Source organism: Oncorhynchus mykiss, chromosome 16, assembly GCF_057628025.1.
Source record: "Oncorhynchus mykiss isolate SJ-2025 chromosome 16, ASM5762802v1, whole genome shotgun sequence".
In the NCBI taxonomy this organism is placed as follows: domain Eukaryota; kingdom Metazoa; phylum Chordata; class Actinopteri; order Salmoniformes; family Salmonidae; genus Oncorhynchus; species Oncorhynchus mykiss.
Window position 1 is genome coordinate 14,096,349 of NC_143037.1, and position 16,858 is coordinate 14,113,206.

At 43.0% G+C, this 16,858-nt stretch overlaps 1 protein-coding gene across 9 annotated transcripts in view; it reads left to right on the forward strand.

The window, feature by feature from the left end:
- The window catches only part of ccser2b (coiled-coil serine-rich protein 2b), a 121,957-nt gene extending 113,515 nt beyond the window's left edge, over nt 1-8,442 (forward strand). For 6 of the 9 annotated variants that reach the window (XM_021564846.3, XM_036946256.2, XM_090201968.1 and 3 more), the window contains one exon: nt 1,573-8,442. In XM_021564846.3, coding sequence (XP_021420521.3) covers nt 1,573-1,642 — 70 coding nt within the window. In that variant the 3' untranslated portion in view covers nt 1,643-8,442. The remainder of the gene's footprint in view (nt 1-1,572) is intronic. The other 3 variants (XM_021564844.3, XM_090201966.1, XM_090201967.1) reach the window with 2 other exon arrangements.
- Nucleotides 8,443-16,858: the final 8,416 nt, after the last annotated feature.

A 16,858-nucleotide genomic window follows, 5' to 3' on the forward strand; every position in this document is an offset into this window, starting at 1 on the left:
TGCTGTCCAGTAAAGGGGGCACCTTCCTACCTGACTGTCTGGACTCTGGAGGAAAGGGATGTTTTTCCTGTTGAAATAACCCCAGGGCCAACAGAGCAGCATTGACATTAAAGCCAGAGATCGGCCCAATAGGTAGCGTCAGGGGGAGTGTGGCGTTGTGTAGAAATGCTGCTTAGCACAGTGCTGGGGGATAGGCTGGGGGGGAGATGGTGTAGTATACAGCGGTGGCCACAGGGTGGCAGTGTGGACTAGTGAATTTGTCTCCATAGTCAATGAATGGCGGTGAGAAGAAGAGGGCTGATCTGGCGGAGCTTTGAGACGTCTGATCGGCTAAGATGTCGGAGCTCAACGCTAGCTGTGTGAATGTTTCAATACATAGATCTCTGTGCAATGTATCAAAATGATAACTGCACCTGTGTATGGTTCCTCTCTCCCAGACTTCAGTGTAATGTAATTGAGAATGATGTAATGAAACGGAATGCACTTGTATGATTGCAGACTGTGTGTCGGATCTGTTTAGATCTCTATCTATTGTTAAACTAACATGATAAACACCTCCGAAATAGAAATGAAGTCGTCGCCTTGCAATTGGGATTTGTTGCTGTTTTTGCAGGTGTAAAAAAGAAACATCTTCCACCTGCACTGGCCAGCCTCCCACCTCCCTCCCACCCCCCAAACAGACGAATCATCTGACAGAATAATTCCCTTTGAGTCAGCCAGCCTCGATCTAGTGCTTCCTCTTCCTCTCTTTCCCTTTCCTCTCTCTCGCTCTCTCGTTCTCACTCTCACTCGTCTTTCTATCATTCTCTCTTATCTCTCTCTTTATCTCTTTCTCTCGATCTCCCTCTTGCTCTCTCTGTCTCATAGTCTGATTGACTGACAGGCGTGTATGAGGCAGGGCTGCCGCCATGTTCCCCATTCAACAAGCAGCGTTAAATGTTAATGAGCGGGCTGAAGTGGGCCCCCGATGTGCACACCCTAACCTTTCTCTAATTGAGGATGTGCTGGCATAGCGGCACACCGGGGCACCTTGTTACGCTGGTGCCTGGCGTCCAGACACAGCCCGGAGAGCTACTGTCATCCCATGTCTTATTTTTCAGCAGCGAAGCAACGTGTGGTATGGTGTTGCGGAGGTGAGGGAGTCGGCAGGCAGGAGGAGGGCTCTTTTGATGGTGACCTCCCCCACCCAGCCTCTGCAGTGGTACATCAGTGATGATAAGTTTAGAGAGAGATGACTACTGTACTGTAGCACGCGGCCTGGCTGCTGTCTCCAAAGAGTGCCCGGAATCAAAGCCCCAATCTCCTACGGCGTTTCATGTGTTGAATGCGCGCAATTAGTTTCTCTCTCTACAGTCATGAAAAAAGGGAGAGGCGCTTCAGTACACAGTGTCTAGCCTCGTGGGAATTGTAGGCTTGTTGTGCAACTGTTAGGTGAAACAGACTGGACAAAATATTTTGGTTTCACAAGCCGAAGAACAGAAATGATTTATTATGGTGTACAATGGTTCATGCTGTAGTTTGTTTATATACAGTTTTAGATGCTTATCGTATGTTGTTTCTCTCCTCCCCCAGCCTCAAATACTACACTCTTCCAGGCCATGGCCCAACAGCATGCAGCAACCTCAACCCCAGGAAAGACTAACAAGCTCAGCCCACACCGAGGCCCCCCGAGACTCCTCCAACCCAGGCTGTGGGGACCCGGCCAAAATGATTCCTGCCCCTAGCCTCCCGCAGTCCCCCGGCTCTCTGAAAACAGCCTCCATCCCTAAAAGGCCACAGGAAGGCCCCATAACCAACTCCACCCAGACGTCCATGGCAGGCTTCCCCAGGGTGGTGAGAGGAATCCAGTTTAGGAGCAGTCTCAGGCCGGGCTTCACAGCTCCACAGTCCAGGCTGCTCCCACCTCCCTTCAGAGGTCTGCCCTGCTACAGCTCCCAGGCCTCTGCCTCCTCCCAGGGCCCTGCACTGCCGGCCTGCCCCCAGACCAAAGCACCCAGACAGACTCCAGGCCTCAGAGAACCAGAGATTGGCGGGCTCAAGGCCAGAGGTCTAGTCCATCCCAGCCGCCTACGACTTCCCAAGCCAAAGAGCCACTGACTGCTATCTCTCAACTCTCAAACATTGCCATGTAGCAAGACCACTCAGCACCACCTTCTACCCATTCAAACCCAAAAGATCTGACTTCTTCTAAAGGCTTCCAGGCCTCACCTCAGCAAGGTTACCATGTCTACCCTGTAAGAATGGAAGACTTGTAGATTATATCCGAAATAACAAACTAGGGGGTTCAAGCCCTGAATGCTGATTAGCTGACAGCCGTGGTATATCAGACCGTATATGGGTATGACAAAACATTTGTTTTTACTCTTCTAATTACGTTGGTAACCAGTTTATAATAGCAATAAGGCACCTCGGGGGTTCGTGGTATATTTCCAATATACCATGGCTAAGGGCTGTGTGCAGGCACCCCGCGTTACATCGTGCTTAAGAACAGCCCTTAGCCGTGGTATATTGGCCATATACCACACCTCCTCGGGCCTTATTGCGTAAATAAATATATGACCCCACAGACTATTTTAGCTCGCCTGCTGCGCTTCCAGTAAGACTCACTCAAGGTCTGAAATAAAATTGACCTGTGTACATTTGGTATCTGCCTTATACAAAGGCGTCAAGCATAACACAATAATTGTTTTTCCCCTCCAAAAGCACGCTTCAGTAAATTCTATCAAATCAAATCAAATTGTAGACCTTACCGTGAAATGCTTACTTACAAGCCCTGTACAGAGTGCAGTCTAGATCAGTTAAATGCACATATTGTTTGTGTGAAATGTTGTTTCAAAGTGTGAACTTTCAGGATGCTTGACACTTTTACAGTCCCTCCAGAACTTTTACTCTCTGGCCAAAACGTGTCCCAGATGATGGTTCCTCATGCATACGTACACCACAACATATCCCAGATGATGGTTCCTCATGCATACGTACACCACAACATATCCCAGATGATGGTTCCTCATGCATACGTACACCACAACATATCCCAGATGATGGTTCTGCGTGCGTAGGTACACCACAACGTATCCCAGATGATGGTTCTGCGTGCGTAGGTACACCACAACATATCCCAGATGATGGTTCTGCGTGTGTACGTACACCAAAACGTATCCCAGATGATGGTTCTGCGTGCGTAGGTACACTAAAACGTATCCCAGATGATGGTTCTGCGTGCGTAGGTACACCACAACATATCCCAGATGATGGTTCTGCGTGCGTACGTACACCAAAACGTATCCCAGATGATGGTTCTGCGTGCGTAGGTACACCACAACATATCCCAGATGATGGTTCTGCGTGTGTACGTACACCACAACATATCCCAGATGATGGTTCTGCGTGCGTAGGTACACCACAACATATCCCAGATGATGGTTCTGCGTGCGTAGGTACACCACAACATATCCCAGATGATGGTTCTGCGTGCGTAGGTACACCACAACATATCCCAGATTATGGTTCTGCGTGCGTACGTACACCAAAACGTATCCCAGATGATGGTTCTGCGTGCGTACGTACACCAAAACGTATCCCAGATGATGGTTCTGCGTGCGTACGTACACCAAAACGTATCCCAGATGATGGTTCTGCGTGCGTATGTACACCAAAACGTATCCCAGATGATGGTTCTGCGTGCGTACGTACACCAAAACGTATCCCAGATGATGGTTCTGCGTGCGTACGTACACCAAAACGTATCCCAGATGATGGTTCTGCGTGCGTACGTACACCAAAACGTATCCCAGATGATGGTTCTGCGTGCGTACGTACACCAAAACGTATCCCAGATGATGGTTCTGCGTGCGTACGTACACCAAAACGTATCCCAGATGATGGTTCTGCGTGCGTACGTACACCAAAACGTATCCCAGATGATGGTTCTGCGTGCGTATGTACACCAAAACGTATCCCAGATGATGGTTCTGCGTGCGTATGTACACCAAAACGTATCCCAGATGATGGTTCTGCGTGCGTATGTACACCAAAACGTATCCCAGATGATGGTTCTGCGTGCGTACGTACACCAAAACGTATCCCAGATGATGGTTCTGCGTGCATATGTACACCAAAACGTATCCCAGATGATGGTTCTGCGTGCGTAGGTACACCGCAAGTACAACTATCTCACCTTAATATAGCATTTAGGTGCCCTAATACTAGTTGACTTACTGAACTACTACATGATACCTGTATGTAGTTGTTGCGCTTAGTATAGCTATTGACCTGATGTACTCTCTGAACAGTGTCCTAGATGAATGAAGACAATATTATAACACAGAAAAACGGTTACAGGAACAGAGAATCCCTTTTGACTTGAGTGGGGAACACTTTTAGAAGTGCAGATATTTTGGTTATATAGACTAGAGAATATAGTTATATCAGATATTGTCCCTCTGGCTAAACTGGGGAGATTCTAACAGTTGTGTTAGGTTCTAAAGTTCCCCTTGCCACTTCTCAGTATTACTTCTATCCTTTGTTCTTTCTGCCTTGCGTGTTTTGGTGCATTCTCAAATGTAGCTGTAGCGACCACTGTCTACCGAACAGTCAGTCAGTCTGTCTGTCTTGTCCGTTGCAGTTGGATTGAGACACAGGGATAACAGCGATCCATCCAGAGGAGCCATCTTGTGCAGTTGGTGCTCTGACAGAGCTGTCTTTGTTTCCCCGTGCTTCCGTAATGAGGAGGTCTAGTTTGGTCTGTAGGAAGAGGCCTCCTACACACTACTGTAATGACGCTGCAGAAGAGAAGAGCTCTGCTTCTAGATGTGCTTCAGGCCAGGGCCCTTAATAGAAGGGGACAGAAAGAAAGAAAAGGTCCTAGCATGAAACAATATTGCTGTTATAGTGTGCAGGCTTGTGGTGACCATGTGATTCCGTAATGGTGTCGAGTCGGGTCCAGTTGGCATGGTTACGCGGCCGAGTGGCACAGCAGAGGGATGTGTTGATGTCAAGTGGTTGAAGCACATGCTCAGTGTGTCCCTGTCGACAGCAGGGCCAGACTCATTCCTACGGTATAACACCCACCCTCCATGTCTTCTAATACGCCTTCTTCTCTCAGTCCTTCCCCCAAGGGTCCCATTGAGTGTGTCACAGTGGGCCAGCGTGTCAAGGAGGGTAGAGAGGGATACGACTCTCATTCCTCTTCTTCAAAGCCATAATGTCTAACTACTTCCTGGTCCGTCGCTATGTTTAGTCCTAGAGAGCTTTAAGTAGGAGCCTAATGGGTGCCATTTATACCCTTGACCGATCAGGTCCTTATTTCCCTTATGTCATAACTGACCTTTTGATCCCAAGTCTTTTGATTGGTTGGCTCAGCATACGTTGTAGAATGCTCTGAGAGGAACAACATCACCCAGTCAACACAGTCTCAAAGATAAGATTGAGAATGCCTCTTTCTGTAACTTAATTTGGTAATTCTTCTTCCCCCACTAAAGCTTCCCATGCTTTTCTATGCAACACAGTTGTGCCCTACTCATGGAAGATAAGTCTCATTGGTACATAGTCGTGGACAATGTGCTGTTGGCCTTCATGTACCCCTCTCATTATGATCCTATGTTAAGCCAGCTGTAAAGTATACTTGATATCCCAAGCACTTGTCTTGCTGCCACACAGCTCTTGAAGTATTTGTCTTCCCATTTCTAAATGATTGAAAGCCATGCCCCGTAAAGGTCATGTACCCTTGTGTTATATTTGTCAAGCGTTTCGAAGTACATTCGGCAGCATTCCTATCCTGGTTCCAGATCTGTTTTTTTCTGACTCCATCGCTGTCATTGTCAAGCCAAACGTGTTTGGCATGATGATGAGTGTAAAGGAGTTGGCATGATACACAAACAGACTGGCAACAGCAACCCCACAAAGTATGTACATGACATCACTCCCAACGGTCCCGGGACATGAGAAATGTCACTCCAAATCAATTCTCCTATTTGGAATGCAAGGCTGCTTCCCCATCCCACCCAGAGAAGAACAACATACTTTTTATACATTTAATCTCTTCAAATGATAAACAAACAATAAACAAACTACTATTTGAGGACCTGTAGGGATGAGACAGAGATGAATTTAATCAATTCCTGTTTGACAGTGAGAGTCCTTGATTTAAAGGATTTAGAATATTCAGGGGTGGAAATGTTTTTTACATTAACGAGATCTTAACAGAAGCTCAACGTATTTACCTCTGAGAAGTTCTCACCCAAACCCCCCCCCCCAAATATAGTGACCTAAAGTTATTGAAAAGGGTTGCGATTTATTAATAATGCATTATTCTTTTCCGGTTGTCTAGCTTTGCCTTACCATAATATGGTATGTAGATTGAACAAAAAACTTGCCCTCGAATTGACTGTACGGTCAACAGGATATAATAAGGTCATGGAGCAGCAATGCTCTTCTTGTGTATTACAAAAGTGCCTGCTGTTGTGACTTCAATTCTCGTGGTCCTGAACATTTGGTGTGATCTCCATCTCTCTGATTAAACTAGGACCAGATAGATAGTTGGGTATGTAGATGAGGGAGTGTTCCTCCTGGAGGAATGGAAGAGTACGGTAAGAGTAGGCCCAACTGTGTTTGCTGAAAGGAGAGAGTGAGTCTGCCTTGGGTTCACAGGTATATCCCTTTCTGTATCCCTCCGCCCCTCTACAGGGTTCAACACAGGGTTATGCGTTATGCCCGCGCAGCCTAGCAGATGTTAGAATGCCAGTCACACTTAGTATTTACTGTCACAGGCTCACTCTCAACACATTCTGACTGGGGAGGGCAAACCTGTTTGTGTCTCTTTCTCACTACAGTAGCATTCTCTGTAACACAGGCCAGGTTAGTGGAGCTACAGTACTGTATTTTGAAAAAGCTCGCCACGCTATGCTTCCAGTGCTGACAGCTCGCATGCTTTGATGCTCTCTGGTGTGCCTCCTCTTTCTTGTAAGCAGTCTTGAGGAGATTTGTCTCTGTGTTGCCGTCTCTTTCCGACTTCCCAAATCTCAGCTTTAAGGCTCTTTTTACTAGCTTTTTTTAATTTATGCATTTTTATTGTATTTATATTTTAGAAATGCTGAAACTGTAGTTTCATTGATGAAATGACATTGTAAACAGCGGGATGTGTTTCCCGCTCATAACCATCTGTTCAGTTAATGTTCTTCATTATTTCATCAGGGTGGTCTTAAACACGGTCTGCTTCCCAAATGGCACCCTATGCCCTTTTATAGTGTTCTGCTTTTGACCAGAGCCTTATGAGCCCAGACGTTCCCAAAGTAGTGCACTATATAGGGATTAGGGTGCCGTGTGGAACGCGGCAACTATCACACCAGGCAGACAATGGTTGTGTCCGAAATCTGTTTTGCCTGCTACTTCCTAAAACGACATACTGCATACTAATCATTCTACAGTACATACTATTCAGAACGTACTGTTTAGTAAAAATGTATGCAGATAGTGAACAACACATATCTGAGAATGCGTCAAGGAATGCACACTTGTGTTTGTTAGAGTCTGTCCCCTTTTTCTGATTATCTGCCGTGGTCAAAAACATGTGGCTCTGAAAAGACAATTCTCGTCCTCAAAAGCATGCAGCTATTCATACTAGATTAAAATTAATTCAACATCCTGGCATGTAAAGCAAACAACATTTTCGAAATGTCACATACTATAAAACGCTCTATTTTCGCATACCTAATCAGCCTGCCATTTAGAACGCAAGTACAAATATTCAGACACGGCCGATATGTCTCCTCGCTACCAGTAGAACCTCTACTGTAGAAGGACTACTGGTAGGATAATAGAAAAATGAACCAGTTATCTTCTAGGTGGAAAGGGTTCAGTTTGGGGTCCATAATCTTTCACTTTGTTGTAGTCTAATATTACTGCTGTAAACGTACAACTCCATAACACGAGTATATTCAATATGCAGTACTGTATGACGTACTGTCCTGTTCAAGTCCTTCACCTCGCCAGCCATCACATTGGCTGTACAGTAGAACTTGTTTTTCTCACCTATGACTAAAAATGGAGAGAGTCTGCGCTGAGGATCGGTTTCCTTGTGTGTTTTGTGTTAATCTTCCTGCCAATTCTGTTTTACTTCTGTGTTTGCTATACTGCTATTTCATTTGTGCAATACGATAACGATTGAAAACATACTGTTGTACACAATGCTAATTATTTATATGTATATGACATACATTATCTATATCTGTGTGTAATTGTCACGGAGTTCTTGAGCTTGTCAAAAAAAAGAGAAAGCTCAATCTGATATGCACTTTAAATTATTGTGTTGAGAGACTTGGAACAGGAAGGAATGAACTTGAAAACATATTTGAACTGCTTTCTGTTTAGATTTGGCTCCTTTTTGCTGTGATATCTGAGGCTACGGAGTGGCTGAGTGCTCAAATAAAGACTGCACCAAATCTACATTGAGTCTGGTGTGTGTCGCTCTCTCACTATGCGGTTGGTAGTTGTGACAGGATGGTATGAAATGATTGGATGAGGAGAGAGGGGTGTGTACAGTAAGAGAAGTGGTGGAACACGAGGGTGGTAAGAGATTGTGGGAATCGATAGGCTAGGGTGAGGTGAGAGGGGTAGAGATGATGGCATTCTTTCACCCAGGATTTTAGTAGTATAAAGTAGGACTCTGGTCAATATCAAAGACCCACCACCCTATTTTACAGTAGGTGGGGTTATTTTCTGCTCATGCATTCTCATTTTGACGCCAAACCCACCACTGATGTGCGTGGCCAAAGAGCTCTATTTTCACGTCCTCCAACAAATGTAAACACCTGATTTGCTAAACGGCATTGGCACTTGGATTGGAACCAGTGCTTTGGTCAGATGACAGGAAAATAAAGCTCTTTGCCCTCAAAATGTTTTGGTGCTATTTTGTTTCCACTGGTCCTGGGGCCCTTGTTAAGGTCAATGGCATCATGAACTTGTACCAGGACATTTTAGCCAAAAACCTAGTTGCCTCTTCCAGCAAGACAATAACACCAAGCAGACAGAATCCACAAAGAAATGTTAATTGGCCTGAAAATCAACATTTTGGCCATCTCAGTCTCCGGACTTGAAACCCTTTGAAACTTGTGGTTTAACTCTAGGCATCTGGAAGGATTCTGTATGGAGGAATGGTCTATGATCCCTCCCGATGTGTTCTCCAACTCATACAACATTTTAGATAAAGACTCAGTGCCGGAAGGTGAGGTATTGAAAAAAAGGTGTCAATAAGTTTCAAATATTTTTTATTGAACACACACAAGAATGGTGTATAGGGATCAGGTATACAAGACAGGTATACAATTCTTATCTAAACATAAAAGAGCAGACAGGAACAACAAGACCCAGAGTTCTGGGTGCAGAACAAATATTACAAAACACGACATACAAAACAAGGACACGTAGAAAGAAAGAGGGAAGATGTCCCCCCCCCCCCCTTAGGTGTCAATAAGTTTGACCCCTACCTTTTGAGGAAAAAATCATATTACTTGTTAAACCAAATATCTTTTGCAGAGAAATTCAAATACAATTTTATTGGTCACTTGCATATATTTTGCAGATGTTGCAGGTGTAGCAAAACACTTGTTTTTTTTAGCTCCAACAGTGCAGTAATACTTAACAATACACACAAATACTAAAAATACAAAAAAAGGAATTATATCAGAACGATTGTCAGTCCGGAATAGAAATATATATTTATATGAAGGTGTGTATGGACAGTATATTATTAGAAAAGGTGTGTACAGCATTAGTTGTATAGGATGAGCGATGACTAGAATACAATATATACTGTACACAGTGTACAAATCATTAGGAACACCTGCTTCTTCCATGGCGGACTGACCAGGGGAAAGCTATGATCTCTTATTGATGTTACTTGTTAAAACCATTTCAATTTGCGTAGATTAAGAGGAGGTTAAAGAATATTTTTTAAAGCCTTGAGACAATTGAGACATGGATTGTGTATGTGTTCCATTCAGAGGGTGAATTGGCAAGACAAAAGATTGAAGTGCCTTTGAACAAGGTATGGTAGTAGGGACCAAGGGCACCAGTTTGAGTGTAACGCTGCACAGTTTCCCGTGTGTATCAAGAATGGTCCACCACCCAGAGGACATCCAGCTAACTTGACACAACTGTGGGAAGCATTGGAGTCAACTGGCCAGCAACCCTGTGGAATGCTTTCGACACCTTGTATAGTCTATACCCCTACGAATTGAGGCTGTTCTGAAGGGCAAAAGGGGGTACAACTCAATTTTAGGAACATGTTACTAATGTTTTGTACACTCAGTGTACATATGAAGTGGGTTAAACGGTATGTTCACATTATTAAAGTGACCAGTGTTCAATGATTATGTACATAGGGCAGCAGTCTCTAAGGTGCTGGGTAGAGTACCGGGTGGCAGCCGGCTAGTAACGATGACTAAGTTCAGGGCAGGGTACTAGGCGGAGGCTGGCTAGTGGTGACTGTTTAACAGCCTGATGGCCTGGAGATGGAAGCTGTATTTCAGTCTCTCGGTCCCAGCTTTGATGCACCTATATTGTCTCCGTCTTCTAGATGGTAGCGGGTTGAACATGCCGTGGTCTAAAATAATATAACTATCAAGGGTGTCAATCATTTTGGACCCAAATGTAGTTGTTTTGCATTCCTTACTAAGTCAGAAAGAGGGAAAATGTAATTATTGGAAGAAGGGGTCTAGAGTTTTACTGAGGTAAAAAGTGCAGTTATATTTTCATGTGCCCTAAATGTGGCTCCAAGGCACAGTTTCAAGGAAGACATGGCTGTTATATATTTATTACCTCGGTATAAGAGGTAGTCATTGAAAGTCCTGCCCTCCTGCTCTCTTTCTTTCGATAGATTCTTGATTGACAGGTAGTCTTCCAACTGAATTGTTCATAGCCAACTATGTATTAAAATACACACAGCTCTGCTGTAGAGTTGAGTGACAGCTTAATTTCCCACAATTTATGTACACTCCTTTTCCACTTTCTCTATTCCCAGAAGTTCCCATGAGTGTGGTGTGCCAGTGGCGATCTCTTTTCACCACTCCACCACTTTTGGAAGTGACCAATAACTAGGTGTGAGGGCAGTAGCAATTAAATCTGGTTTACCCTCATGCAAAGCAAAGCCTTTGGGCATCACATAGAGCAGTACAGGGGATATGCAGGAGGCCAAACTAAATGGAGAGATCTGAGCAATGAACCTTCATAGTGCTCCCATTACTCACATCTGCTATGTGTCTCACCATGGGCCACAGCATAGCAGATGTGCTATGGGCCTTAAAAATATAGATTGACAACGAGAAACCACTTTGTATTTCCTGTTTGAACCCAAGGCGAACCGGTGTACCAAGAGTTTCACTTGAATTTCATGCTTTTTATATTTCAGTGGATTGGAGAAGCAGTCGAGAAGTCAGCAATGTTTTGATAATTGACTGTGCCACAGTAGTGGTAAAAGTGTCATGAGTGCTACTGGATTAGGATTTACTTTTTGTTTTGCTGTAGTTTTCAGATGAGCGGAAGCAAAATAGCCCCATAACATCAAAATATTCCACTGGTCTCTCTTTCTCTCCCTCTTTTTTTTCTCTCTCTCTCTCGCTCAACCAACTTGACACAACTGTGGGAAGCATTGGAGTCAACATGGGCCAGCATCCCTGTGGAATGCTTTTGACACCTTGTAGAGTCCATACACTGGTCTCTCTCTCTCTCTCTCTCTCTCAAAACCAACTACAGCTCTACCTGCCAGCTCTAATTAAATGACGTGCTGACTGAAACTGGGATATAAAATTAGATTATGTTTATATAGTTGTTTTGCGTTAAGGTCAATTCCTCACTAAGTCTGAAAGGCACTTGTTGGAAGTAGGGGTCTAGAGTTTTACTGAGGTAAAAAGTGCATTTATATTTTCATGTGGCTCCAAGGCAAAGTTTTTCAAGGGAGAGTCAGCAGTTGTATATGAATTATCTCAGCATAAGAGAGGAAGTTCTAGTTGAAAGTCCTCTCACTCTTTTTCTTTCAACAGACTTGAATGACAGATATTCTTCTAACTTTTGTGCCATTAAACCAAACAATTTCCATGATTGCAGCAAATCATGTGTTTCAGAGAGGCCAAGGCATATAGCCTCCTCTCTTCAGCATGACAGAGGGACTTGAGACACAAACACCCATAATTATCATTAGAGTCCCGGTGCAGTCAAGCACGTGATTTTTGTGTTTCATACAGTGCATTTGGAAAGTATTCAGACCCCTTTTACTTTTTTCACATTTTGTTACGTTACAGCCTTGTTCTAAAATTGATTAACTTGTTTTTTCCTCATCAATCTTCACACAATACCCCATAATGACAAAGCAAAAACAGGTTTTTAGACATTTTTGCAAATGTGTATATATTACAGAAAAAAAACTGAAATATCACATTTACATAAGTATCCAAAACCTTTACTCAGTACTTTGTTGAAGTACCTTTGGCAGTGATTACAGCATTGAGTCTTCTTGGGTATGACGCTTCAAGCTTGGCACACATGTATTTGGGCAATTTCTCCTATTTTTCTCTGCAGATCCTCTCAAGCTTTGTCAGGTTAGATGGGGAATGTTGCTGCACAGTTATTTTCAGGTCTCTCCAGAGATATTAGATCGGGTTCAAGTCCGGGCTCTGGCTGGGCCACTCAAGGACATTCAGAGGCTGTCCGGAAGCCACACATGCATTGTCTTGGTTTCTCATGGTCTGAGAATGCTTTAGCTGCCTTTTGTCAAACTCCAAGCGGACTGGCATGTGCCTTTTACTGTGGAGTGGCTTCCACCTGGCCACTCTGCCATAAAGGCCTGATTGTTGGATTGCTGCAGAGATGTTTGTTCTTCTGGAAGGTTCTCCCATCTCCACAGAGGAACTCTGGAGCTCTGTCAGAGTGACCATCGGGTTCTTGGTCATCTCCCTGACCAAGGCCCTTCTCCCCCGATTGCTCAGTTTGGCCGGGCGGCCAACTCTAGGAAGTCTTGGTGGTTCCAAACTTATTTTTCAATATAAGTATGATGGAGGCCACTGTGTTCTTCTGGGCCTTCAATGCACCATTCCCCATATCTGTGCCACGACACAATCCTGTCTCGGAGCTCTACGGACAATTCCTTCGACCTAATGGCTTGGTTTTGCTTTGACGTGCACTGTCAACTGTTGGACCATATACAGTGCCTTCGGAAAGTATTCAGACCCATTGACTTTTTCCACATTTTGTTACATTACAGCCTTATTCTAAAATGGATTTAAAAACGTAAAAATGCTCAGCAATCTACGCACAATACCCAGTAATGACAGGTTTTTAGAAATTGTTGCTAATTGATTAAACATACAAAACTGAAATATGACATTTACATAAGTATCCAAACCCTTTACTCAGCGTTTCTGCACAGCTATTTTCAGGTCTCTAAAGAGATGTTCGATCTAGTTCAAGTCTGGGCTCTGGCTGGGCCACTCAAGGACATTCAGAGACTTGTCCCGAAGCCACTCCTGTGTTGTCTTAGCTGTGTGCTTAGGGTTATTGTCCTGATGGAAGGTGAACCGTTGCCCGAGTCTGAGGTCCTGAGTGCTCTGGAGCAGGTTTTCATCAATTATCTCGCTGTACTTCTCTCCGTTCATCTTTGCCTCGATCCTGACTGCTCTCCCGGTACCTGCCGCTGAAATACACCCCCACAGCATGATGTTGCCTCCACCACGCTTCACCGTAGGGATGGTGCCAGGTTTCTTCCAGAGGTGACACTTGGCATTCAGGCCAAGGAGTTGAATCTTGGTTACAACAGACCAGAGAATCTTGTTTGTGGTACCTTCAGGCATTTGGAAATTGCTCCCAAGGATGAAACAGACTTGTGGAGGTCTACAATTTTTTTCTGATGTCTTTGCTTGACATCATTGGAAAATCAAAAGAAATCGGCAAAGAGGCACTGAGTTTGAAGGTAGGCCTTGAAATACATCCACAGGTACACCTCCAATTGACTGAAATTATGTCAATTAGCCTATCAGAAGCTTCTAAAGCCATGACATAATTTTCTGGAATTTTCCAAGCTGTTTAAAGGCACAGTCAACTTAGTGTATGTAAATGTCTGACCCACTGGAATTACAGTGAATTGTAAGTTAAATAATCTGTCTGTAAACAATTGTTGGAAAAATGACTTGTCACAATTCCAGTAGGTCAGAAGCTTACATACACTAAGTTAACTGTGCCTTTAAACAGCTTGGAAAAATCCAGTAAATGATGTAATGCCTGTATAAGCTTCTGATGGGCTAATTGACATCATTTGAGTCAATTGGAGGTGTACCTGTGGATGTACTGTACCTGCTTCAATACACAGAGGCAATATCCCTGATCTTACCTGTTTCAATACGCAGAGGCAATATCCTTGATCTTACCTGTTTCAATACACAGAGGCAATATCCCTGATCTTACCTGTTTCAATATACAGAGGCAATATCCCTGATCTTGCCTGTTTCAATATGCAGAGGCAATATCCCTGATCTTACCTGTTTCAATACACAGAGACAATATCCCTGATCTTACCTGTTTCAATACACAGAGGCAATATCCCTGATCTTACCTGTTTCAATACGCAGAGGCAATATCCCTGATCTTACCTGTGCACATAGCAATCTCTTGTTTTTAGATAGGTTACAACATAATATATCTCACACACAAATTCACCCTTAATCAAACAAAAGGTTCTCCATGTTGGTTTATGATTAATCTCCACCCATTTTTTCATATTGCATCAACATTATTTTTTCCCATCATATCTATGTCTCCCTCAATATGGTTTTCATACAGATATTCACAGTCGGACTGTCAAACATTTCAGTTGCCCAGACTCCCCCTATGGATAGATCCCATTTTAGAAACTTTACTAGCTATTCTGGCAGCCTATTCCAAAGTCTCACCATACACGCCTTCCATCTCACCTCACAGGGTTCCCAGCCCATGTCCCCAGTTATTGCAAGTATAGGTGCAAACTTGTGGACACCTAAAAAGTAACGTGCTGCTCTGTTATGAACATATTTTTATTAAATACCTCTTAGCACCCCACACTCCTGCTGAATAATCCAGAACAGGACACACGCATGTCTGATACAGTTGAATACGTGACATAACCAATATCTTCGAGTGGTTTTGTTTTTCCTATTTCTCCTCCAAGAGCTCTACTCGCTGAGTCAGCCATGGCAGATGTTGGCGTATAGAAAGGAAATATGTTCATCAATAAAAAATATGTATAAATGCTAGTAAACTCAAGAATGTCTTCAACAAAACTGAAAAACACTTCTCTTAGTTGCTGGTTTTCTAAAAGTCATTATCTGTGTTTTTGTCTGGTTGATCATGAGTCTCCATCTTTTACACCAACAGACTGCACATAATAACATGTTCTGCAGGTCTTGTTCAGTTTCTGCCATCAAAATAATATCATCAGCATATAAAAGGATCCTTAGCATTTTGTCATCATATCCTACTACAATATTTAACTGTTTCATTTATTTTACCAAATCATTTATAAACACAAACAAAGTCGGTGATAAGGCATCTCCTTGTTTTACACCCGAGGGTGTGGGAAACCAATCTGTACGATATTCATTAACACGGACACAAGCAATTGGTTCTTTGTGAAGAGACTGGGTTGCTTGATAACATTTCCCATCAACCACTGTCTTTAACAAGCTAAAAGATCCCTATTTACAAAATCAACTACTTTCTGGAAATCAATGAAACATGCAAAAGTAGGATCCATTTCATGTAATCTATTTCTAATTATTGTAGAGACCGAGAAGATATGATCTATACAGTCTCTGGATTTACCAAAACCATTTTATTCTTCCACCAGAATGTTTTGGTCCTCCAGAAATGTAATTAGCCTTTTGTTGAGGATGGATGAACATAATTTATCAGCCGTACTTAATAAACTTATGCCTCTATAGTTCAGTGGCACTCTCGAGTCATTTCTTGTTTAAAGATTTGGGAATAGGATTCACTATTGATTTATACCAAGTGGATGGCAGTATACTGTACTCAAAACAAATTTGGAGCAAATCATATAGGACGTCAATTAATTTAGGGGATTTTAAAACGTCATTAGGCAGTTCATAAATGCCAAACGCTTTCCCATTTTGTTGCAGCGTCAATCCCCTTAACTTCTGCCACAGACAGCTCCTAATTTAAGTATGGGTTACAAATATACGAGGCTTCTATAACATTGTATTTCCCATTTTAGTTCTCAGGGAACCTACAGTGGGGAGAACAAGTATTTGATACACTGCCGATTTTGCAGGTTTTCCCTACTTACAAAGCATGTAGAGGTCTGTAATTTTTTTATCATAGGTACACTTCAACTGTGAGAGACGGAATCTAAAACAAAAATCCAGAAAATCACATTGTATGTTTTTTAAGTAATTAATTTGCATTTTATTGCATGACATAAGTGTTTGATACATCAGAAAAGCAGAACTTAATATTTGGTACATAAACCTTTGTTTGCAATTACAGAGATCATACATTTCCTGTACTTCTTGACCAGGTTTGCACACACTACAGCAGAGATTTTGGCCCACTCCTCCATACAGACCTTCTCCAGATCCTTCAGGTTTCGGAGCTGTCGCTGGGCAATACGGACTTTCAGTTCAATAAAATGCAAATTAATTACTTAAAAATCATACAACGTGATTTTCTGGATTTTTGTTTTAGATTCCGTCTCTCACAAGTTTGTGGCCAAAGATCATAAATAAAAGAGAATGATCAGAAAGTCTACTTTTTTCTCAAATTAAGTCAAAACATCTGCATTCTTCAACCATCTGTGTAGGAGATAACACCTTAAATTCAA